General features: G+C 35.4%; 2 protein-coding genes across 3 annotated transcripts; both read right to left on the minus strand.

The window, feature by feature from the left end:
• Positions 1–404: 404 nt before the first annotated feature.
• On the minus strand, positions 405–3,106 carry LOC100818401 (uncharacterized). The gene is made up of 2 exons (XM_003539355.5): positions 2,156–3,106; positions 405–1,916 (listed from the first exon to the last, which is right to left on the minus strand). The coding sequence occupies exons 1-2, from the start codon at positions 2,507–2,509 to the stop codon at positions 1,329–1,331; spliced, it is 942 nt and encodes a 313-aa protein (XP_003539403.2). The 5' UTR covers positions 2,510–3,106; the 3' UTR covers positions 405–1,328.
• A 3,041-nt stretch (positions 3,107–6,147) lies between these two features.
• Positions 6,148–13,114, minus strand: LOC100811465 (potassium channel AKT2/3). 2 transcript variants are annotated; one of them, XM_003540115.5, is made up of 11 exons: positions 12,580–13,114; positions 12,049–12,267; positions 9,803–9,961; positions 9,654–9,711; positions 9,042–9,359; positions 8,329–8,568; positions 7,931–8,245; positions 7,655–7,840; positions 7,316–7,391; positions 6,643–7,209; positions 6,148–6,433 (listed from the first exon to the last, which is right to left on the minus strand). In XM_003540115.5, exons 1-11 carry the CDS (start codon positions 12,822–12,824, stop codon positions 6,321–6,323), a joined length of 2,496 nt encoding a protein of 831 aa, XP_003540163.1. In that variant the 5' UTR covers positions 12,825–13,114; the 3' UTR covers positions 6,148–6,320. The 2 variants fall into 2 exon arrangements, with proteins under 2 accessions (XP_003540163.1, XP_006592673.1); XM_006592610.4 differs by lacking the exon at positions 12,580–13,114 and having other exon boundaries at positions 9,803–9,972; positions 12,049–12,187.
• Positions 13,115–26,520: the final 13,406 nt, after the last annotated feature.

Here is a 26,520-nt window from a genome sequence, read left to right on the forward strand (position 1 = left end):
GCCCCTCCCAAATCTTAACCATCCAACGGTTACTGATGAGATTAAAATTGACATTTCCTTTTCCAAAATCACAAGTCCAACGGGTGAACCATCAACTTATTACAAAAGAGCATGTAAATTTGGTTTCACAAGTATATATAAGGGAGTGGTTGATATATATAGAGTGATGTAATGCTATTTACCCAATTAAATTAAGCAGCCAACAAAGCCAAAATCAAAAGGAGAGAAAGAATGAAAAAAAATGAAGGCATATGATGGAGAAATAAAAAAGAATTAGAAAGAGAGACCGAATAGGATCCAAGTCCAGCAAATAAAAGGTATATATACATGATGTAAAAGAGAAAAAATGCCTAAAAAAATATTATAAAAATTTGTTATATGATTAACATTATTTATTGGTTTAGGCTAGTTAGAAGTTGAGCACGTGACCATGCCACCATACTTTCATGTTCCAAACTGGGTATGTCTTTTGGCATAGCAGTGACAATGAAATTTGATCCTATGAGCTGAATAAAATTACCTAAACTACTCACGCTAACCCAATATTGGTGGCTTATAATTGAGTGTATCTAATATAAAATGTAGATCTCTTCCCCGCATAATTTTCTAGCTACTTCGAAATGCACCAACAGACAATGCACAAGATCTAAAGGCTTTATTCAAGATAACTTTGCACAACCATTAGAATACAAAATTGTGATAAGAGTGAACAAGAGAATAGAATAGAACTCATGTCTAGTCTAGTTGCTTCATAAAAAGATTCTCATTGACTCCAGAATATATTTTAAATGAACAACTGAGATATGCCATCGGCTTTCTGATCCAGCAGGATAAAGAAAAAGCATCATTTAATCCCTCAAAAAACAAAAAACAAAAAACAAAGGAAAAGAAGCTCTTTATCAGAATACCATCTTCTTTCGAATTTTTTGCCACTTCCTTTCCCCCTGTCCAAACAATACTGCCCCTTGGATAGAAAGCCGTTTCTTTCTCTTGAAGTCACCAGCTTCTTAATATTCCGGTTTCTTATGGAAGAATAGTACTATAGTAGTAATGTTGCTTTTCTTCAAAGCAAGAATCACATTCTTTTTTCTCTTGCAAAATTTTCTTCCTTGGTTTTATCAGAAACTTGTTCAAGGCTTAACAAATAGCCTAGATTGCATTAATTAATGATCAATCAATTTGACTATCAATTAGGAAATTTGAAAAAAAAATTTTAAAAAACAAAGACCAAATATTAATGCATAAAAAAGGGGATGACATATTGCTTCATTTTTTTAACATTTTTTTCTCCTCCTGCTATGGCTGCGTATAATAAAATTGTTTGGTTTCTACCTATGACTGCACATGTCCAAAAGCTTCTTCCTTCCTTCTACTATTTCATCAAAGAAATCATCAAGTTGCCCCGTTATAGTATCGACCCCACATCTCAACAACCCAAAGCAACTCTTGACGTTGTCAACTTTTTCTTGGATCTCAGCATAACTTAAACTTGCTATTCTCTCCAACTCCACTTTGAGTTCCTCCATGGCACTCTTTGCTTGTTGGAACTCAAACAGCAGAATCCCTGGCTGCCCTTCAATCTGGTCTATCTCCTCTGCCACTTTTTGCTGCAATATTGCCATTGAAACCATGAAGTCAGATCCAAAAACCATGTGCCCATCGTACCCTTGGTGAAAGCAACAGGAGGACCAACAATACGCAAGCCCGTTAAGCAGAATCATCAGAAGTAGTGAACTAACACTCCTCATTGCATAGAGAACACCTCGGAATCCACTGAATCCATTTAACTTGGATTCCATTGAGATGTTCTGAATCAAACATTGGGACAACGGTTCAATCCTTGTTTCCATTAAGCTCTTGTTTTCCTCTTCCAATCCTAGAATATCCCTTTGACAAACATTTATTGCTCGAATAACCTGTATTACATTATTAGACCCATTAAAATTTAAGTTTTTGGTATCAAACATGTATCGTCCAGAAAAGACAATTCTGCTCGAATTAGATAAAATCACTGTGATAGACAATCTTGTTCGAGCTGAATAAACAAGTTGATGTTAAAAAAACAACAAATAAGCTTTTGAGAAAAGAACACATGCGTGTATAGTATTAGTATTAGTATTAGTATTAGTATTAGTATTAGTGTTAGTATACGAACCTGACGTGAAAGTTCTGGAGTAAAATGATGGTAACCATCCAAAGAAGAAGCAATGTTAGAGGCAGCTGAGTAATAATTCTCCATTCCAGAAATGGCAGATTTGAGTACATGGCAAGCATCCCAAAGCCTCGAGCTTTCGTCCATGTATTCATCCAACCATTTTCCTCCAACGGGCAAGCGAAGCTTGCGGACCAAGATGGTGAGTTGGGAATGGAAGGACTGGAGAGAGGAGATGACCTGTGAAAGGAATTGGAATGACATGAAGGAGTGGGAGAGGAAGGATTGGTGGAGTTCATTGAGTCCTTGTGTGAGGAAGTTGTAGAAGCCACTCACGGAAGTGTTAGTGCCCATCATGCAATTGCAATTGCAAGTTGATGGAGATTGATGGACTTACATATATATAATTGCAATCAAAGAAGTGGGTAACTTAGGAGCTCAGGTTTCTATGGTCCTGTTGGGTGTAATTATGGTTGTTTCCCAAACAGTGGAAGGGATGATTGGGAATCTGCTGTTTTTTTCTTTTAGTGAAATGGGCTGCTATGCTAATATATACACAGAGAGAGAGAGAGAGGGAATGAATGAAAGCAGAACAAATGAAATAAAATAAGGTAAAGTTTCTTTTCAATTTACCTGACAACTTCTTTTTCCTTGTTTGTTTGTTATTCCTTCAAGGAGTTGGTGTTAAGTGGTAGAAAGGAATATTAACAATCTTGGAGCTCTTCATATACGATATGTTGGATTATGTTTCTTGGGGATTAAAGTTTGACTACTTTGACTAAGATTCTGCTTCTCATTTTTCCATTTTGATTTGGTTCCCTTTTGGATTGAGTGCTATTTGCTGTGCTGTGCTATGCTTCCCTTTGGCTTCTTCCTTATCCTCTTCTATTCTCGCGAACTGCACCTTTTTGGTTTTGTATTCTTAAAAGAAAGTTGTACATAGTTCATTTTGGTTATTTTGAAAAGAGAAGTGAATGATAGGGTTCTGTGCACCCTGAGTATTTTACACATTACTATGGAGATTCTTCTTTCTCCTTTAGGACCCAACATTCTATAAGGGGCATTAAATTAAATCACTCATTTGCATGAAATATAGTATACAACGCCAAACATGTTGCGGAGGGTTCTATTTCTAGATAATAACAACTAACAACATATTCTTTAATATATTTATTTTTATTGATTATTTTTAATAAATTTTATCAATAAAAAAATGTGTGTTAAAAAATGTATAAGAGAATGTGATAGTAACATTTCTCATTTCTTGATAGCATATTCATATATGCAATGCATGTGTAATGTGTCTTCTTGTATGGACCATCCTTTTTACACACAAACAAAGGCTTCAACAAGACAATTCGGTTTTGTTTGTGTTACTGAGTGAGATAATTGCAAGCAAAATCTGCCAGCTGGAAGCTGATAATCTTCACTTTATCTGGGGCGAGCAAATCAAGTCAAACTGAGGCTAAATTTTTCACCGTATTATTATATCCACTAATGAATTTGCATAATGGAAACAAAAATCATCATTTCACATCTCAAAAGGTGTATAACAACTTGAATAAAATCCTCTGGCGACTGCACCGTTTAACAAGGAAAGAGAAAGATTCGGAGTTAAGTTTAGAATGAAAAAAAAAAGTATTAAATGCGATGAATGATGTAATAAAATAAATAAGATAAAAAGCAGTATAAGAGAATGTAAAAATTAAGACATGAAAAAAAAAATCAAGATTGTAATAGAAGTATGGGATTAAATTAATACCAAACTTCATCTTCTATAGATAAAAAAAGTATTGTTGGTGACTTTCGTACGGTATAACAAAGTTGAAGAATCGTCTCTTGTAGTTTTTTGTGGTTTATTTCTCACCAAATCATTGCAGAATTTAAGAACAACAAACGAAATCAAAGTATATCTAGAAAGGACAACACTCTAATCGCTCTTTCCATTTGATTAGTCCGATTTTAAGGGCAAATGCAACCTTTAAAGGAAACCATATCACATATTCAAATATTTACGAATATTGGTCTTGTATTATAAAAAATTCCCTACTTGTTGATAATATAGTCTTTGTTAAGGGCATCTAAATTAAATATATTAAGTCTCGATACCAACTAGTCATTATCTGCGGTCTGGTTAGTTCTCAGTAATTGATTAATTTTGGCATAAAAGAGGTTCCATTTTTATTTTAATTAGGATATCTCTAACAACCTTCATATGTACATTTGTTGATGTCTTGGACTCTTTAACAGGTCTCATGGATTCGAATCAGAAAATGATTTGCATGTTTGAGATAGTTTAAATAAAGTACTTCTAGCGAATAATATGTCGAAATCATGTAGTTATGCTTATCATTGTTAGAAAATGAAGGATTATCGATCAGAGGTGTTATTAATTTATTCTTTTTGTTTTTCTTAACAGCATAACCAGAAAATTATCTTTCTTTAAAATGTCATAAAACTTTGAACTCTGCTTAGATTTTTGTGTAATGTAACTGTTACTTTTCATAAATAGAACAGTCTCAGTTTTGAGAAGTTAATAAAAAGAAACTTCAACGATATACAAATGCATAAATTAATAATGATTGACCCGTGATAATTTAGCTTAGAATAAGCTGCAATTTACGCACTCAGTTATCTTTTTATTCTCCCTGTGAAATAAGTTATTGGTATGAGACGTCATTCACACGTTTATATTGATATTAGTTGAAAGTTAATAAGTTAGCTGAAAATTAATAAGCTGTTTTATTTAATTAGAAGCATTTGTTAAAATTAGTTTGGTAAAATAGTTAAAAAATATAAAAGGACATAAAAGAATTCATTTATATGTTTTTTTAATATAAATTCTATTTTTTAGACAAATTATCTTCTAACATCATCGCAATTTTAATGTTGCTCTGCAAGAAAGCAAATTTGTGAATTATGCACTCAATTATTTTATTCTCTTCATATAAATTCGTGGCTTATTAGCGGCATGAAGTTGTTTGAAATCTGAACACTCAAGAAAGGTGGTTCACGGTAGTAGCATGAATGTCTGTCAAAAATATTTTGACACCTAAATCAAATTAATAGTAACATTATTACATTTCGAGAGATTAAACCTTATGAGACTTATGATGTTGAGAGTGAGCTTCTATTCTACACTTAAATTATTTCAATAGTAGAGATCACGATTTGTTATTAGGAATGACAATATATAGAGTGTAGGTCAAATGCCATATATAAAAATCATTCCCCGCAGTGAGGATAGAAACTCAGGTGTCAGAGTCTAAGATGTATTACCGTCATCTTAACCGTCATGATCACACTTTAACCCAAAATATTAAGACTGAAGTTTATGATGTGAAATTTTATCTCACACTTATATTCCACACTTTTTCCCTTTCTCTTCTTCCTTAATTATCCAACCCACCATATTTTCCTATTCTTATTTTGCTGTAACCTTTGTTTCTTTTGGTTGTTTGATTTGTGGGCTTTGATTAAGACGATTTTATACTCCCATTTTTAGGAGTGTTAGCGTCTCTTTCGTGTCATATAGTATCTGCTTAGCTCCACCTTACAACATTTTGTTAAAAAGGAAGTTGTTAGCAACCATTACGTTATCCCCCTCAACTTATGATAATGTGTTTGGTGTTATAATAAGCATGTCATCAAGCTGTTGGGCTGGGTCAGGCACTTAGACAGGTAGTTTGGTGACTTGGTCGGGATGCTGCCTAGCAGAGCACACTTGGCAGGTCTTTCCCATTACGGTTCAATTATGTTATGCTAAAATAATAAATGAAATTAACATTTGCAATTCTTTAAGGATTCATAACCTCGACAATAACGATTTGAGTACCACAATTTGATTCCTACTAGCAAGACAATGGAATTCCTTTTGATCTTGTTCCTCCTGCAACTCAAAACTGTTCTCTATTAATTCTTTAATTAATCCAACACCAAAAGAAAAAGAAAAATGTCAACTGTATTTTGTGTAATAGGAAGTGATTTTTCAGTTATTGGAAGTAAAAAACTATGAATTATAAACCAAAAGTCAACTGAAAAATGTTTCCAATCAAGCCACTTCTTTATGGCTACAGGAAGAAGACAAAATTACTAACACAAAAGAAACTTGTAAGTAATTCTGTTGTGCGAGATTATATATTTACACTTGACATTTTCGCATCTCAGATTATTCAACAAAAAAAAGTTTGTCATTATCTCTGATCACATCAATGGAATCTATTTCTGCTCCTTCTTCATTTGTCACCATTGCATCTTTTGCATCAAACCCAAATTTTTCACCTGTTGAAGAAGATACAATATACAAACAAAAACATTTTAGTGTACTAAGACCTGCAAATTTTCTTTCTCAAACAATGTACACTTAACAAAACTATACTTTTTTGGTGAATTTATATAGACAACCATTTAATAACAGATGGGGTTAGAAATTTGATTAGTGGAGATTTTCATAATTTCAATGCTGACTTGATGGAAATTTGAAATGTTACCTGCAATAGTTTTGAGTTCCTCTAATGAATCAGGCAACCTTATTAGCTTCCCAGCTTCCACCGAACCTTTTTCTCTTCTAACTACAGGGTGACCTCTATATATGCTTACCCTTGGAAACTTTAGTCCATTAGATCTTCCTCCATTGAGCTCCTGTTCTTGATGTTTCCCCTTTAATACAACTCCACTGCGCATGACCTCAGTTACATTAATTAGATGCCCAATTTCACGCTTCTGCAGCATTTCATCTAAGGTGGATGAACAAAATTCATGGTTATGCACATCAGAGACATCTGCACCATTCATGACAAGCAAATGAACCATGTCCACATGATTTTCTGCCATGGCAATTTGGATTGCAGTTGTATCATGGTGATCTTTGGAGTCAACGTTTAGTCCTTGCTTTAGAAGATCGGTCAACACTGTTAGTTCATTTCTTTTTGCTGCTGTACACAGGAGATCGCCCGCTGTGTTAGGATCAGAGACAGCAGAAAGCTGGAAGAGGATCCGGAATATGGAGTAATGTTTTGATGCTATAGCATCCCATATTGCAGTGTTACCATTCATGTCTGCCAATAATTAGAATATAAATCATTTCATGAAAGTGAACTATATATAATCAAGAAAAATTCAGAGGGAAATTTAAGTTTAAGAAAGGGAATAAGTATGTTATACCTTTTATATGCATGTTGCATGCATGCTTGAGTAAGACTTTAACACACTCTTCATGCCCTTTTGATGCTGCTATGTGCTGCACAACAAGTAACAATTAGTTGACGAATAAATCTCTTGCTAGTTTTAAAGCTGTGATAAGAACTATAGTAAAGGAAGGAACTAATCATGTAAAAGGTTAAATTATTTGGTAACGAGGTCCATTTTTTTTTATAAAAAAAAATACTTATGAGATCTGGACCAGATATTCAAGAACAATTTTAGAATGTGCATATTTTTTATTTGATTGAAAGAAATATAAAAAGGAATGAATAAGAACATGAATATTAGATATGAACATACCAATGGAGTTTTCCCTTTGGAGTCTCCAATGTCAGGATCCAAACCTGCTCTTAGAAGCTCCTCAAGAAAAGCAGCATTGCCAGTGCTAGCCACAGTTAACAAGTTCACAGCCATGTTAGGGTCCTCTTCTTCCACATTCTCCACCATCAAATCTTTGATACTCAGATCCTTAAGCTGCTTGATATGCTGCATTTGCATCACAGCTATTATATTTCAGAATTGAAACCGACCATAAGCATTAAGACCTATGACCCACAAGCCAAGATAGTACCCCACCTGAAGAAAATTTTTGAGTATTTGTCTGTCTTCTCTTTTAATCTGCATTGCTTCCATAAGAGTATTGGTTTTGAGTCTCAGGAGCTGTGTTAGAGTCTTGGTTCTGTAGGTAAAGCTCTGAGGTCTACTAATAAGTGCACCAACCTCTCCAAACATGTCCCCAGTATGTAGAGTCCCCAAAATTCTTTCTCTCTCCATTTCAGTATGGATGATCTCCACTTCGCCAGAGACTATAATGTAAATATCATCTGGTGCTTCATTTTGCATGATAACATCCTCTCTTGGTGGTATGTATTCTGCCTTCATTTTTGCAACCTGCACATCAACAATTCATCCCCATCAATTTAATTGCACAATGGTTCCATACAATTGTTAGAATCAAGTTTAGTTTTTCATACCAGGGACAAAAGAATTTCTTTTGAGACGTCTTTGAAAAGATAGACTTTCTCTACAGTTGCAAAAAACAAATGCTGGCAGATGCTTTTGCAAATCGATTTCGGAAGCTGTTCAATAAGCTGATGCTGATTCAAGTTCTCTGCCTTAAATCTTAAGCACATATAAGCCAAGATCTGCTCTTTTAACCTTGGAGGCAACCGATTTCGGCTCACGAAATTTGATGCTGCTTCAATGCTATTTCTCTGCACAGATAATGACATGAAGTTACATGGGACATTAGTCACAATAACATATAACTCTGGCAGCATTCCAAGAAACCTAGATGGATTCCAAGTTGTCAAGAATCTGAACTAAAGAAAGTAGAGAACATGGAGTAAAGAGAAAGAGAACTTTGGCAGAGAAGACTATCCAATCTCATTATTAAGCAAGATTCACATATACACCAGTATTTATAACTTTAGGGGGAAGACAGAAACAACTGACAAATACTAACTAATAAAATCTGAAACTAACTCTTAACAGAAATAACTAACTGCCTGATCACGACTTAACAAAGTTATCAATAAGAAAAAGGATGACATAAATATAATCTCCAACACTAGCTAATCATAACCTATATAAATTATTTTATATAGTACATGTACATGACCTAAAGTTTATTTATATCTCCTAGGTGAACCAAAGAAAAGTGACATAAATGTGAAGCAATACTTACAAACTCCATGGTACGGCGAGTTCCTTCAACAACAAGATTTGTCATGTTACCAATCAAGTAAGCTGTTAGGCCAAGGTTAAAGAGCATGTAGAAAATAATGAAGATCATTTCTAGGGTGTTGACGGCGTGGAGGTCACCATAACCTACAGTGGTCATGGTAGTGATGGACCAGTACATGGCCGAAATGTATCTGATCCGAAGGCTTGTCTCTCGGAAGTTTGGGTTCACAGCTCCAATCCATGTCTTTCCTTGGTGGGGGTAACGATCAGCTAGCATGTAATAGAGACAACCAGCACAATGAATTGAAAAAAGTGTTACCTGCACCAGATTTCATATAAATGTTTCAATATTTTGTATTTCAAAAATAATATGTGATTTGTCTAGTCGAAGCTAAATGTTTTTGTATGTGGGTGAGTGTGTCTTCCATTTTCTTAAGTGCAACATTTCAAAGAAATAAAAATAAAGTCATTTTGGCAGCAAATAGTATTTTGTAAGCATTGGCAAAATCCTGAAAAATGAGGAGTTTTAATGAAAGAATATAGCAGATGTTTATTGACTAAAGCATATAGTGAAAATATTTTTGAAATAGGAGTGAAATGAAATATGACATACAGAAAGAAGCCTAGCACATCGGACCCAGAAATAGCTGAACCTGATGTCTTTCTCAAGCCTGGCAAATGAATGCAGCTAGATCAATTTTAACATCGTAATAATGGTACTAAAGTGGATTGATTATTATTAGAAAAAGAAAGATGGAAAACCTTGTGAAGTATTGCTTGACCCGTCTGATTCTCCAAAATCTAAACAGACCCAAGAGGAAGTATGGGAGACCCAATTTCCGTTTGCCAGTGAACAAATATCCAATTGCCTCGTATGGTATAGTTGATGCCAAATCCATCACGAACCATGTAGACAAGTATCTACCACGTTACTAACACTATCTTAATTAGTTTTACTTTACTGCATATGTATATAATTTGGACAAACTTAGCAAAACAAGACCACCTTAGTCACATAGTCTAAATTTGTAAAAATACAATTAGATGGCACTTGCTTATAAGAGGAGTGCTAGGTATATACCCTGTTTCTTATTCCTTTGTTCCAGGTGATTATTTACTCTTCCAACTCTTAGCTTCTCTTTGAATATGGAAAAAAAGATACTATTCAAATTACGCAAGAAATGTGTTCAATATGAATTATTAAATGCCATATGACACGAAAAAAATTGTATGAAAACACAGTAATTTCAATTTTCAAATCAAACAACAGGCAATGCATGATTCAAAGGAGAGTGAAAAAGATATGCATAATTTCGTACCATTTATCAATTTTCATATTTAAAAAGAAATTTTTTGTATTGTGAAACTAGTAGTGATGTTATTCAATAGCTTACGTGATAACATGCAAGAGTATGACTAAGTTTACGTAAATATTATTGCATTCTTAATTTCCTTGTCATATGGGTTTGGCAATTATCCCATTTGGGATGAATTAGAGTAGAAAGAAAATGAGATGAAAGAAAAAATATAATAAATATTTTTCATGCAAAATTATGATATCTCATAGCTTCATACTATTCACACCTCCTTTTTTTTAATTCATCATCTTCCAGAATTATTATCTCTTATGTAAGAGGAGTGCTATAACATATTTTTATATTGATTAAAATTTATTAAAAATTATACCATCATTAGAGAAATTTACTAAATAAAATATGAAACTCTACATAACTTTTTGATTTTTAATAAATTTTAACCAACATCAGAGGATGTATTTAAAGAGTGGATTAAAAGATGTTTTGTTAGCATTTCTCCTTCTATAAATATCATGTAACACTCGTTGTCTCTTTACTTCCGGAAACCCTCTGATTCTTAGTTTCTGCCCTAGTCCCTACCTCACTCCTGTCCCTTTGGATTTGTCATCCCTCCTCATTTTATTTCTCTTTTTCTTTGTGGCTTGAGGTCGTTTTGTCTCCTTTAATACTTTTCTTCTTCTCATTTTACATAGATTATTTGTTTTTCTACAACTGGTCTGTGAGTCAAACAGGACTTGGGAAACAAAACTCTGAAATGTAAATCTCAGTTTCAAAAACAAATTTCTAATTTTATTTTTTTCATGTTTCAAACAATTCCGAAAATCATTCCTATTTTCATGCTTTTGAAATTTCAACTCCAGAATAATAAAATCAAACTCATATATAAGAGTATGTACCAGAAAAAACTGATATATAAGAGTATAGTCAAAATACAATTTTACCAAAAATAATTTAAAAGTGTGAATAGGAACAGAAAATGATACAAAAAGCAATCAATCACCAATTCTGATTGCTTTAAATACTGGACCCAACAACTAAATTGGGCTGTCCCGTTTTTGACTTTCCAGTATCTACTCATTTATTTTATGGTACTTGGACCTGGCCAATATTTTGGTGATAAAACTGAACCAGATGTCCGTTATCTAGAAAGCAATAATCACTCAATATTATTATAACAAAAACTTTTATTGGGTTGAATTTGATTGATTATTCAAAACCGACCCCTGAAAAGTTTGGTCTAACACAAATCAAAGTTATCAAACTTAGGTGGAAATTAGGCCCCGCGTTTGGAAACGAAATCAGATCAGAATTAATCCCTCATGCTTGCTTCGGGAGAGAGAATAATATGTTGTGCCAAATCAAGTTCTTCCCGTGTTAAGATAATATTAAATAGTGTGGTGAATGAACTTTATTATTATTATTATTATTATTATTATTATTATTATATTGGAATAATAACACTTTTACTTTATATTGTTGCACTCAAATTCTTTAGAATTATAAAATAGTAAAATTGTTTAAAGATAGATAGCTGAAGACATGTATAAATAAATTAGTAGTTTCTTTTTGTTTGTCCTGATCTAGACCGAGGGAACCACCACTATAAATATGATCCAATTAAGAGGCAAATAAATAATTAATTAGCAGTTATTAGTTGCCAAAGTTTGGTTTTTGCAACAGATTATAACTAACCTCACTACAATCTTCTTCTTGTCTCGAACTAGTAGATGAGTGGTTCGATCAATGTAAGCCACGAAGAATGTCAAAACAATATCAATACCGAAGAAAAGATCAACAACACTGTCCGCAATGTAGATTTTCATATTAGAAGACTTGTGCATGAAAGCAACTTCAAAGGGATACACCCATGCAGAATAAGCTACCAGAAGAACCATAAAACTCTCCCAACACCTGCACATATATCCAACCAAAATGAAAATTTTAAGCCCCTCAAATTTGTAATTAAATATATATTTGCTTCAAATTAAGGAAGTACTATAAAGAATTAATCAAGTTAAAAGCTTAAAATTTTAAGTAAAGAACTTCAAAATAAAAAAAATAAAAAAAATTCTCTAACAAGTTCATATCATATTAATTGGGCAATAAACATTAATCAGAAGGCACCTATATATAGCAGTGTTAGGAATTCACCTAGAGAAACACACACGTACGGTTTTTCCAAATCGGGGTCTTAATTAATTAGTGGTAAGGTAATAAGTGTACCTGTATCTGGAATCCATTGGTGATATGATCCATCCTTTTGAGTTAACTGGATTCTGGCTTGAAACACCCAGTGGGGGAAGAATGAGCTTTGAAATATTCCGCAGATTGAAAGAGGGAGACATATAACCTTCTTCATTGAGATGATGATGCTCCCCTGAATGATTATACTCTTGCTTACTGTAACTTTTCTTAGAGCTAGAGGCAAGTTGAGGATTGTATAAAGAACTGAAGTTCATCCCCTCCATTCTACTTCTACAGTTAAGACAAAATTGTTGGTTGGTGGATTTTCAGAAAGACTAAGGAGGGAGGGATATAGAGAAAGAGGTAAGAGTAGATTCTAATTAAGAAAAATGCTTGTTAAAGGAGAATAGTCAGAAAGGGCAAGCTCAACATATAAGGAGCAAGAGCTTTTATGATGATGATATTATTGTGGATGTATGTAGGAGAGTTGGCAGTATAGCAGTAATGAGGAATGGTGACCCAAGAAAATGAGGTCTTGATGATAGCGAATAATTCCAAATTCTAATGGTATAGCTACTTACAGTTCGTTATGTTTTATGTGTTTATATGTTAGAAAGCTGCCTTAATTTTGGTCATTTTTGACTGGCCTTAATTGTGACATGTTTAGTTGCCAATGTTTCTCAAAAGATTAATTATCTAATCAGAAAGACTAAGTGAAATATCATCATAGTATAATCTTTTTTACCGTACAAATCGAGTTTCTAGGATTGAGTCAAGTTTTAACCTCAAATTCTCAGATTATATGAGATAAAACCACTTTGAAGTAAAAACGTGGGGTATTATCAGGACTGTGTGGTGCAAGATCCACGTACTTCGTGCGCATTCCTCTCTCTTTCCTTCTTCCTTCCCCCCTCTTGTATAATATTGTAACATCATTTTCTGATGTTACATATTTGGTTGACAGGTTCCAATAATATTATAAACTTTTAGGAAAAACACGTAGAAAGTTTTTGACCAGCTACAAATTATTGTGGTTAGAAAGGTAAAGAATCATGACATCCACGTGCATTGCTAGAATTTTGAATTTCTGTGGTTTGTATCTTGGCATGATGTAAGTAAAAAAAATTAAAAAGGTAATTTCTCTTTGTTGTTATTATTACTATAACTTTTGAAACTTTGGGGTTTTGTACACTCAAATTTTGACTGCAATTAAAAATTAAATAAAAAACTTTTGGATTGAGTTAGCTTTAAACTTGAATATTTTTTATTCTGAAATTAAAAATGTGAAGAAATCATACTTCTATACAATATCTTAATTGAATTGTATGTAATGATCAATAAATTTAGTCTCATTAATTGGCCCGCTGGAACTAAGCTACGTACGTACTGCCTCTGCATTTAATTGTACGACTCCAACACATGTAAATTGGTTGGGTCGTTTGATATGCTAATTAATGGTAATTGGTGACTTGGTGCATCATTAGTGATGAATGGGTTAATTAATAAGATCTGCGAAATCGTTTTGGCACATTTCTTAGAGATAAAAGAGATGTTAATCACCAAAAAATAAGAAAGAAAGAAAATATTGGTAACGTTTGTTGAATTTGTGCACGGTATCACAACCATGTTTAACTAATTAGTCACCTCATCTTCCAATTAGAAATCCGTGTATATGTAGTGTTTAACATGTGTTAGTGATTAATTTGACTCGCGGGAGTTCGCATGCAAGAATAAGAACACAGGTAACATATATATATATATATATATATATATATATATATATATATATATATATATATATATATATATATAATTTTCTGCAGATTTGATTCAAGGTTTTTAATAATGTTATGCAATTAATGTTAAACTGTTATGTATAATAAGATTGGGAGCTTTTATAATAAAAATTATATTTTAGGGTGATTTCTAATTGGTGTATGAAAATTAATCTAAATTTTTTACACCTCCAAAAAAAAAAAACCTAGGACGCTTGTTCTCGAGTCAAATAACAAGAGTCAACCGTAATATACTCACCATCATGACCATGAATATGGTAGAAAGAAAAAAAAAAACACAACTTTATTCTCGTTGAGTTTCAAGCCAAAAGATAAGGTGCATATACATTTGAATTAAATTTTTATTACTAAGGTTTAGGTGACTTAAATGCAAAGTGGAAGATTACATTTTACTAAATAAACCTTAGTTAAATGGATGCATTGAAAGTTATTTTTGTTTCAACTTTCAAGATAGCTTATTTATTATAGTTGGTGACAATCTTCACTACAAATAGAGAAGAAAATTAGTGAAGACAAATAACACATGAAGAGAGTGTGTGTGTGTGAAGAGAGATTGTGAAACAAAGTCACTTTGTTGAGAGAAAAGTGTCTTTGTGTGAGAGTGTTATCATTTCTTGTAACCATTAAGTGGGCTACTCGGGTTTGTAGAGTGATACACTATTTTGGGTAAGTTACAATCTTGTAATCATTTTGTGATAGTGAAATACTTTTTGAGTTGATTCCGTGGACGTAGGCAAGAGGTGTCGAACTACGTTAAATTCTTGTGTTTGTTATTATTTTTCTTACAGTGTAATCTTTGTTGTATTCTCACGATCTTTTGTGGGAGTGAGTAATTTTATTTGTGAGAGCGTTGATTTCCCAACAGTGGTATCAGAGCTATGGCCGGGAGCACACAAAGGTTTGAGATACCGTTGTTTGATGGAAAAATAAATTTTATGATTTGACAGAGTATTATTCAAGACCTGTTGGTGCAGCAAGGTCTTGATCGGGCATTAGAAGATGAAAGACAGGCTTCTATAAATGAAATCGAGTAGACTAAGATCCAAAGGAAGGCTATGAGCACGATTCACTTAGCCCTTGCTCCCGAGATAAAACATAACGTGTTTAAGGAGACAACACCGAAGGCCTTGTGGGAGAAGCTCAAGAATATTTATGCATCAAAGTCGCTAACCAATTGCCTCTATTTGAAGATGGAGTTATATCGACTCAAAATGGAGATGGGAGGAGATCTCCATGACCACATCAACAAGTTCAATCAATTAATAAGTCAATTGTTGAATACAAATGATAAACTCTCTGATGAAGAGCAAGCGTTGTTGTTGTTGGCCTCACTACCAAGGTCCTTCAAAGTTTTGGTCCAAACATTGCTTGTGGGAAGATCAACTTTGAATTTGGATGAGGTGACTACAGCTCTTAGAGAAAATGAGAGAATGATGAGAACTGAAAATGTTGATGATGAACACAATGCAATAGTTGTGGTGGAGTTTAAGCGGGGGAGAAATCATTCAAGGAGACATGATGGGCCAAGAGGAATATCAAAATTGTAATTGCGTCCGCAACGAGATATGAGTAACATACAATGTTACTATTGCGGTGAGAATGGTCATATGCAAGATGATGTGTTTTTGGCAACAAATGACGAGATCGCTAAAACAAAATGGGTGATGGATTCTACTGCCTCAAAGCATATTTGCAAAGATCGAGAGATGTTTGATACTTTAAAAACTGATGGAGAATTCAGCCATTTTAAGTTAAGGAATGGTGGAAAAATGAAGGTTGAAGGCATAGGAAGTGTGAGGATGAAGCTCCATGATGGTACTATTCGAACTTTCTCAAATGTGAGGTTTGTACCTTTTGTTGTTATTAATATGATTTCTATGGGGGAAATGACATCTTAGGGGTACAAATATGTTGATTCAAAGTGGGGATGCAAAGTGTACAAGGGGAGACACTTGGTGTTGCAAGGACAGAAAAATAAAGGTAACATTTGTTATTTGGATGGTCAAGTCTTGAAGAGGAACCATGATAGCAAAGTGAAGAAAAAAGTGAAGTTTTCTAATGTTGTGAAAGTGTTGGGAGATACTTTCGTTGGAGGGAGAGTTTGTTCACTTTCAAATTAATTGAAGGATATTTCTCTTTTGGCTTGAGGGAGAGAATTATGGAGTTTCAAGCCAAAAGATAAGGTGCATGCACATTGGGAATTAAATTTTTATCACTAAGGTTTAGGTGACTTAAATGCAAAGTGGAAGATTGTATTTTACTAGATAAGCCTTAGTTGAATAGATGCATTGAAAGTTGTTTTTGTTTCTACTTCCAAAAGAACTTATTTATTATAGTTGATAACAATCTTCATTATAAATAGAGAAGAAAATTAGTGGTAAAAAACAACACATGAAGAGGGAGTATGTGTGAAGAGAGATTGTGAAACAAATCACTTTGTTGAAAGAAAAGTGTCTTTGTGTTAGAGTGTTATAATTTCTTGTAACCATTGAGTGAGATACTTGGATTTGTAGAGTGATACACTATTTGGGGTGTGTTAAAATTTTATAATCATTTTTGTAATAGTGAAATATTTTTTGAGTTGGTTCCATGAACGTAGATAAGAGGTGTCGAACCATATTAAATTTTTGCGTTTGTTATTATTACGGTGTAATCTTTGTTGTGTTCTCACGATCCTTTGTAGGGGTAAGTAATTTTATTTGTAAGAGCGTTGATTTCCCAACAACTGTGAAGAGTTCTTTGATGTTGTGTTGCATCTACTACCTTTTGCATAATTTCTACTATATGTTTCAAGCATAGAACAAATAAAGTAAAAAAAAAAAAGTTATGAATTAATTAGGGACCGAGGAAGCATGATCTTCTTCCGTGGTTACAATGATTTTTGAGGATAAATTTCACCACAACCACTCGCATGGTTCTCTATTAATATTTCTTTGTTCTTTTTTTCCTCAAAGAAATGGATTGCATGAAGACAAGTTAGTCACGTAAGTATTGTTCCAGTTATTTTGATAAGATATGGCGATCGAATCCATCAACAATGACAATTGAAAAATGAAATTCATTCTCCACTTTCTTTGGAACCTTCTTCCAACTTCACAAACCATGAAAATGGTGTGTGCATGCGCGAACTCGGATTTTTTTCAGGGCCACGTCTTCAGGTTTTTGTCTAAGAAATAAATTAAAAAAAGGTAAACGATTAATTAAAAAATATTAACTTTTTTAAAACTTTCTTAAAATAGAATATATTGATTATTGAGAAAAAAAATTATATACCGACCACGTAAATCCAATCACACTTTATTATGATAAGGTTGGTGATTTTTATAATAATTATATTAATGATAAATTGTAATTAAACAATAATATAAAAATATAAGTACTTTTCTGATTAAATTCTTGATTATATAAGTTGATGAAGAGTTTAATTAAAATATGTGTAAATAATTTTATACTATTAATTAAGAGTTTTATATGTGGTAAGCCAATTGACTTTTGTGATAGTTGTTGTTAAAATTATAAGAAATTAAATTCTTGTATGAAAATTTTACGGATGCTTTTTTATTATTATTAATTATTAGTATATGCTGTGATATATAAATTAAGGTAGAAAGTACAATCGGAATCGCATTGGCTTATCTTGGTAGGGACATGTCATAAACTCACCAATCAGAATTCGTAAACTAACCGACATAATATCACGAAAAACCATACATAGCTTTGTGATGAACTGATTATGATGATTTAGAAGAAAAATATATAATAACGTTACACGCCTTTTAAAACACGTTATTTTATTTTACAACTTAAAAAAAACTGTACCTTATTATCTCATCACAAATTCACAACTAATTTTATCTTTTTTTTTTTACATAACTATGTCTCATAAAAAATATATGATGAAGTATGGCTTCTATATTAAACATGTACCTAACGCTTTTAATAAAAGATAAATAATATGAATTTAGCACTTGATCCTACTCTTCCACGATAACAATGGGAATAAATGAAAAATATATACCATTATCAGAGTTGAATTCTTTATCCAGAAAATACAATAAAAACAAAAAAAATACACAAAGAATACATGTTTGAAATTATTTACCAAAATGATACGGCTTAGTGCTTTTAAATTTTAAAAATGATACGGCTTAACATGTTGTATTGCTGTAATGTTGATCAAATTTCATGCAATTTATTTTAATTAAAATATTGTAGCTTACAAATAACTTTTTTAACAACTGTTAAATTATTGGATTTTTAACATGTTTAAATCTTTATTATAGATTAATGATACAAATTTCAAAATTCAATATATCCTGTCAACTGTTATTTATTGATGTGAAATGGGTATCTCAGTGACCGATTGAAAGGCGCGTCATGCCTGGCTCTGCCGACACCCACTACTGTACTAGTGTTTTAACTTTTCAATGAAAACAAATTAGTAAGTTGGTGATTAATTTCTCTCTTTATTAATTTATTGGAGAAAGCAACATCGTTTTCACTATGCATTGCCTATTCGAAACCCATTACTTGTGTAGAGAGAAGACCGTGGACTAAGGGGAATAATGATCACCACTATCACTAGGTTGATTTGAACCATGTTATTTTTGTTCCCCAAGTGAACTTAATTCAACCTTGATAATACGGTACTAAATATCTCTTTTGCACTCAAGTTTAAGTTTATTCTGTATTCTTTGTTCACATCATAGTACTAGTAAATTGTGTGTGTCTATCTTCTTAATTAGGATTGAGCCAGTATATTGTGAGTAAAGGAGAAGAAGATTGAGTGCCTTGTTTCGAGGTTAAGGTCTCTTTTATGGGTTAAAGCTTTTTCTTGATAATATTCTTTGGTTTTATTCATTTCGTGCAAGGTCTTATATACAGCGTTTTCCATGCATGCACCTTATACATAACTACTTACAAGCGGTTACAACAAACTAACGGCCCTTTAACTAACTAACGGCCATGCTAAGCTTATTCACACGTAGTCATCTAAATGTTTGGGTCTCGAGACGTTCCTCTTTGGCCTTTCTGCACGTGCTCCTTCATTCACGGTGTTTGCTGCACTAGTGGCTCTATCATCATCCCCCCCCCCCCTTGGAAAAATCACCTTGTCCTCAAGGTGGTGGGATCTGCAAATGTCATCCCACTTTTCCCAGGTAGATTCCTCAGGTGCTAAGCCAATCCATTGTACTAAAACTAACTGAGTTGAGGGGTCAGTAGAAGGATCCATACGTGAATTAAGGATGGTCAAGGGCTTCAATATGGGCTGGTTTTGAATTGTGTCTGGTGGAAGGGCGGAGACTGGTAGTTCCAAGGGGCCATGGTGGGGTCGTAACATGAAACAATGGAAAACCGAATGGATCTTAGACGCTTTTGGAAGTTGTAATCGATATGCTACCTTACCAATGCGTTCGATGATGGGGAATGGTCCTAAGTAACGTTTGGCAAGCTTGTTAGGTGACTGGTCCTGCAGGGAAAGCTGGCGATGAGGACGAAGGCGGACGTAAACCATCTGCCCTTCTTCGTACTGAACATCTCGACGTCTCTTGTCCGCGAGAAGTTTCATATCTTCTTGAGCCTTTAGAAGTTTCCTTCTGAGTGCAGCGTGAACGACTCCCCGTGTGACTAACATTGTATCAACTGCATCGTTGCGGGAAGAGCCCTTGAGGTAGTCTAAGACCGAAGGAGGAGGCTTGCCGTAGACGACCTCGTAGGGGGTGAACCCCGTGCCGGAATGCTGCGATGTGTTGTATGACCATTCAACTAAGGCCAGAAACTTGTACCACTCAGCTGGGTTTCGATGAACGAAAGAATGAAGATATTGTTCAATCATGCGGTTCATCACTTCGGTTTGGCCATCCGTTTGTGGATGGTAAGTCGTGCTCATGCGTAAAGTTGTGCCACTTAACCGGAAAAGCTCCCGCCAGAAGGAGCTGACCAAAATGGGGTCTCTGTCGGAGATGATGCTACGAGGGAACCCGTGTAGCTTGCATACGATATTGAGGAAGAGATTGGCCACCTTGAATGCTGTATAGTGGGAAGGTAGAGCTCCAAGGTGGACTCCCTTGGAGAACTTGTCGACAACGACGAGGATAGCTGTGAATCTCTGAGAGCTTGGGAGATGAGTTACGAAATCCATGGAGAGGTCTTCCCAGATACCCGAAGGTATCAAAATGGGTTGTAAGAGGCCAGCACTTTTGCGCATGATGGGTTTCACTTGCTGACAGGTGTTGTAGTTGCGGACGAAAGTCTTAACGTCTCTGAGCATGTTGGTCCACTGAAAGTTGGAACGAAGGTGGTGGAACGTCTTCTTTACGCCGAAGTGGCCTGCGAGTGGAGCAGCATGATACTCATGCAATAATGCCGGAATGAATGGGTTCTGTGCATCAATCCAAATTGCACCTTTGAATAGAACGAAATCACCTAAGATGGAGAAGTCAGGGTGATCTGCAGGGGCAACTTGGATCGCTTCACGTTGCTTTTGGAACTCTGGGCTGCTTGATAAGGATTGCTTCAGCTGAAGCATGAACTCATGGTGAGGGACTGAGAGGACGAGGCACTGTCCTTGAGTTGAATCACTCACATGTGAGAGGGAGTCAACAACCACATTTGAGGTACCTGCCTTGTACTGGATATCGTAGTCGAACCCGAGCAGCTTGGCTAAGTAGAACTGCTGCTCCGGGGTCTGGATGGTCTGAGATACGAGCTCACGGAGGCTACGATGGTTCGTAAAAATGGTGAACCTGTGACCCAGTAGATACTGCCTCCATTTGCGAACGGCGGCAACGATGGTGTGTAGCTCGCGGACTTACGCAGATGCATGTTGAAGGCGTTGGCACAGTGGTTTGCTGAAGAATGCTATGGGGTGGCCTCGTTGATGAAGGACAACACCCATAGCATAGTTTGACGCATTCGTTTCTAGTGCAAAAGGTAGGGTAAAATCAGGAAGGGCCAGCACCGGTGCAGCTATCACGGCCTTCTTCAGATTATCAAAGGCTGCCTAAGGCTCTTCTCCCCATCTGAACGCGTCTTTGCAAAAAAGTTGTGTTAATGGTGCCGCAATGGCTGCGTATCCTTTCACAAAGTTTCGATAGAATCCAGTGAGACTGAGGAAAGCACGAAGGTCCCTCGGGGAACTGGGTTTGGGCCAGTCGAGAATGGCTTGTACCTTGGAAGGATTTGGTTGTACACCTTCGCCGAAGACGACATGCCCTAGATAATCAAGCTGACGCTGTCCAAACAAGCATTTGGAACGCTTGAGAAAATACTGAGCTTGAGACAGGGAGTTGAAGACGCATTCCAAGTGGTGTAAGTGGTCTTGCAGGGTTGCACTGTAGACGAGTATATCGTCGAAGAACACCGCCGTGAATTTCCTCAAGAATGGAATGAGCAAGGCATTCATTGCTGCCTGAAATGTTGATGGCGCATTGCACAAACTGAAGGGCATGACTCTATATTCATAATGCCCCTGATGGGTCCAAAAAGCTGTTTTCGGGATATCTCTTTTCACCATTAAAATTTGATGGAAGCCCTGTCTTAAATCTAACTTTGAAAACCACAAAGCATGGCCCAATTCGTCTAAAAGTTCTTCGATGGTTGGTAATGGAAAGCGATCACGAACCGTGATGAAGTTTAATGCCCTGTAATCCACACACATACGCCAAGTGCCGTATTTCTTCTTCACTAGTAGTACCGGAGAAGAGAAGGGGCTACGGCTGGGTTGGATCAGACCGAAGTCAAGGAGCGCCGTCACTTGTTTTTCGATTTCAGTCTTTTGGAAGTACGGGTACCTATAGGGTCTAACGTTGATGGGGTTAGCTGATGGGGTTAGCTGATGGGATGAGGTTGATTTGGTGGTCATGTTGGCGAAGAGGAAGGAGGCTTGTGGGTTGGTTGAACAGGGACTCGTATTTGAGTAGAAGCTCATCAATGGCGGGGACGGGGTGGAGTGCGGTGTTTAGTAATTCAGGTGAAGGAATGGGTTGTAGAGATAAGTGGAATAGGCCCGAAGTAGAGTTAGTGGATATGAGGCGCTTTACCTGATGGGCCGAAACCAAGTTGGTGTCTACCTGAACATCTGCGCGAAGATGAATGGGCTTTCCAAAAAGGGTGAACTTCATAGTAAAAGTGGTGTAGTAAGTAACAACCGGGCCCAATGTTCTTAACCACTCAACTCCTAAAATGACGTCGGCTCCACTTAATGGCAAAACACGCAGCGTGACCACGAAGCTGTGATCCTGAATGAGTATCTTGGTCTCAGGGATCATTAGCTGGCAATCCAACACAGAACCATTTCCCACCATCACTCTGAGAGGTATCGTATCTTGCATGGGTAAGTTGAGGAACTTCGCAACACGAGGTTGAACGAAGTTATGAGTACTGCCGCTATCTACTAAGATGGTGACACAAATGTTGTTGATAAGGCCGTATAATCTGAAAGTATCCGTGGCTGGCATGCCAGCCATGGCATGGAGGCTTATATGTGGTTGCAATGAGGCTGGGTCGAAGGGCTGGGTAGGTTCGTCCACTGATGGGTCAGGTTCACTTCCAAAAGGAGACAAGGGTTCCGTGAGACTCAATTCTGATGGTGATGACTCATCGGAGTTCGCAATGAAGAAGAGAAATCGCCCTTTACAACGGTGGGAGGAGCTCCATTTTTCATCACAATTATAATACAGCCCCTTTTCGCGTCTATACGCCATGTCTTCTTGAGTTCTCTGGACGAATGGGGGCTTTGGTCGAGGTGTCTGCGTTGAATGAGAGTTAGAGGAGGTAGTGTTTGGTGATGGGTGGTTACATGGAGTGCGGGCGTGTTTCCGACGATCATTGATTTTATCTTCCTGAAGATGAGCAAGAGCTATAACTTTAGGTAGAGAGAGGGGTTGGAAAGCTTGTACCTCACGGCGTATCTCCGGGCTTAGGCCGGAGATGAAGCAACTGAGAAGAACCGATGGGGACAGGCCGGTGATGCAATTTGCGAGCTTCTCAAATTCCGTTAAGTACTTTGTGACTGTGCCTCGTTGAGTTAGCTTGAATAAAGCTTCGCGGGGGTCATCGTAAATTGAAGGAGCAAAACGGGATTCAATTGCTTGGAGAAGGGCCGACCACGAGGTGATGAACCCGTTTATGAACATCCATTGGAACCAACTGAGTATGGGGCCGTCCAAGTAAAAGGAAGCTACCATGATACGATCCTCTTCTGGAGTTCCCTGGTAGTCGAAAAACTGTGAGATTTTGAAGATCCATCCAAGCGGATCGTGGCCGTCAAATCGCGGGACGTCTAGCTTGACTGGTGGTCGCGGAACTTGGGGACGTGGCGGAGCAGAAGAAGACATGTGAGAGAGACGCTCACACATGGCCTCAAACTTATTAGCCAAATCGGAGTGTTTCTCGGTGAGGGCGGCTATGGCCTCCTCGAGGCAGTCCGTGGTGGTGCGGCGGGTTCCATGCTCTGCCATGGACGAGGGCAGGTCGGACCAGTTGTTGTGAGTAAAGGAGAAGAAGATTGAGTGCCTTGTTTCGAGGTCAAGGTCCCTCCTATTGGTTAAAGCTTTTTCTCGAAAATATTCTCTGGTTTTATTCATTTCGTGCAAGGTCTTATATACAGCGTTTTCCATGCATGCACCTCATACGTAACTACTTACAAGCGGTTACAACAAACTAACGACCCTTTAACTAACTAACGGCCATGCTAAGCTTATTCACACGTAGTCATCTAAATGTTTGGGTCTCGGGAGGTTCCTCTTTGGCCTTTCTGCAGGTGCTCCTTCATTCACGGTGTTTGCTGCACTGGTGGCTCTATCACAGTAGAAGAAAGAACCAATGTTGTACTTAATTGACATTTTTCACTAAGAATAATGTCAATTGTGCCTTCTGAGCAGACGTCCATTGCTTATCAGTGCATCATCATTCTTTTGCACTTCAATATTAGGGGTGTTTAATCAGAAAAAAAAAGATAATTAGATATGTGGCACCAACCACCAAGTCACCAACTTTTACATACGGTTTGAAAGGCCAAATTGGACTCACATACAGTTGCTGCCCTATTTTCCTAAAAACCAAATTGGACACCATTGCTTTTCCAAATAAAAAATTATTGGTCAAACTTGAACTGATGATTGGAACACTCAATGATAAAAAGTAATTTATCTATATTGCCAAATATAAAAAAATATTTATTAACGTATAGACGTATAGTTTACCACAAACTAATTACTTTTGTCGAACCGTTTAATTTCCTGTAAGAAGTTATACAATTAAGTTTTATATATTTAGATTAATTAAAGAATAAACTTGCTACTAATTCTTGCAAGATACATCTTTTTCATCAATTTTGTTTTTTTATAAATAAGTTTCATTAATTTGGCTTCTAAAACTTCAAATTTGTAAATTTTTAGTCCCCCTCCATCTATTTGAGTTTAATAAAGTTATTTTTTAAGGCTAATTTATATCATTAAAAAATATCATTTCGTTCAAATAACTAAGGCTTTGATTCCTTTTATTACCAATGAAAAATGGATGTCAAGAAAGCTTTGTTCCCTTAAAAAGGTTCACCTAGTTCAACTTAATTAGTTAGGGGATAGTTTGTTTGAACTAAAACATATTTTTTTTATAAAAAAAAAAAACATTCTTTTTAAAAAACACTTTTTTAAGAGGAAGACAGGGGATATGTACCAAAAAAGAAGATAGGGGATTAGTTTGTTTAAACTAAAAAAACATTCTTCTTAAAAAAAAGGTTATTAAAAAATAATTTTTTAATAGGAAAAAAATAGTTTAAATAAACACATCAAAAAATAAAAAGTAAAACTGTTTATTTTATTAATTTTATAAAAATAATAAGTTTAAACAAATGGGCCCAGAATTGCTTCTTAAAATAAGAAAAAAAATCTAGTCTTTTTTAAAAAATTGAACAAACACATTAAAAGGTATAAAATTGCTTATTTTATTAAAAAATGGGATTAAACAAAAAGACCCAGTATCTAAATGACTTTCTACCAGTGAGTTTAAGGCTCTACTTGTTTTTTTGTTAGAAAATCAATTCTCACTTTCCAGTAAAAAATGTTCCAATGTAATTTCTCTCTCTTTTTTTTTTCAAAATTAACTAAACTAAACCGACACCAAGTCAATAAATATCATTAAAAGATGACATGTCTTGTGCAAGTCAAGTAAACCAAAATGATTTCATTTGCCAAAATATACATCTAAAAATGTATATAAATACTCTAAAATGAAAATACACTCAAGTATATTTTGAGTTCTTCGAAATATGACTTTCTTGCTCTATTTAAATTTTATTTACTTTTGGTTTTTGAATTAAAAGGACTACAAATACCATGGTCTTTGTAATTTTAAAGGACTGAAAGTGTAAATAAAATTCAAATGGATACTAATTTAAAAAAGCATCACATTTTTAAAAAATAAAAGCTTAATGAAACCAATTGAATACCATGTTTGCATACAAGCCCCAATTGTAAACTCAATAAAATGTCATCTTTTTTTCAACTTATATAAAATGAAATTTAACTTATATAGATGGAGGTATAAAAATAAAATAAAAAATCAAATTTTTAGGGACTAAATTAATATTTTTTTAAAGACGAAAATAAAAGTATTCTTATCATATCATATCACTTATGCACCTAAAAACCCTCTTAAGAATATGTTAGAATCTTCCAAATTATGTTAATATTGTAGCACTTTTTCTAATTGTCACCACTACTAAAAAAAAGGCCTTCTACATCGGTTCTGAGGACCTTTCTACATCAGTTATGACCTGTGGTGGTAGTGGGTGTCGTTGAAAAACCTAGGCCATTCAACATCGGTTGAACGACCTTCTTTAAAGGGCATGGGTTCGAAGACGGGCATGGTGCCAGACCCGTCTTAGAATAGAGATTGTTCTACATCGGTTGTGAAGGGAAAATCGATGTAAAATGGAAGTGTTCTACATCGGTTGTGAAGGGAGAACCAATGTACAATGGGGAGAGTTCTACATCGGTTATGAGGGTGAAACCGGTGTAGAATTGGGAGTGTTTCTACATCGGTTATCAGTAAACCGATATAGAATGATGATTGTTTCTACATCAGTTATCTTTCAACCGATGTAGAATGGGGCTTTTTTTATATTTTTTTTGCGAAATTTATAAACCCAGGTCAAATTTCAGCTATCAAATTAGTTACTGAA

This window comes from Glycine max, chromosome 12 (genome assembly GCF_000004515.6).
Source record: "Glycine max cultivar Williams 82 chromosome 12, Glycine_max_v4.0, whole genome shotgun sequence".
In the NCBI taxonomy this organism is placed as follows: Eukaryota; Viridiplantae; Streptophyta; class Magnoliopsida; order Fabales; family Fabaceae; genus Glycine; species Glycine max.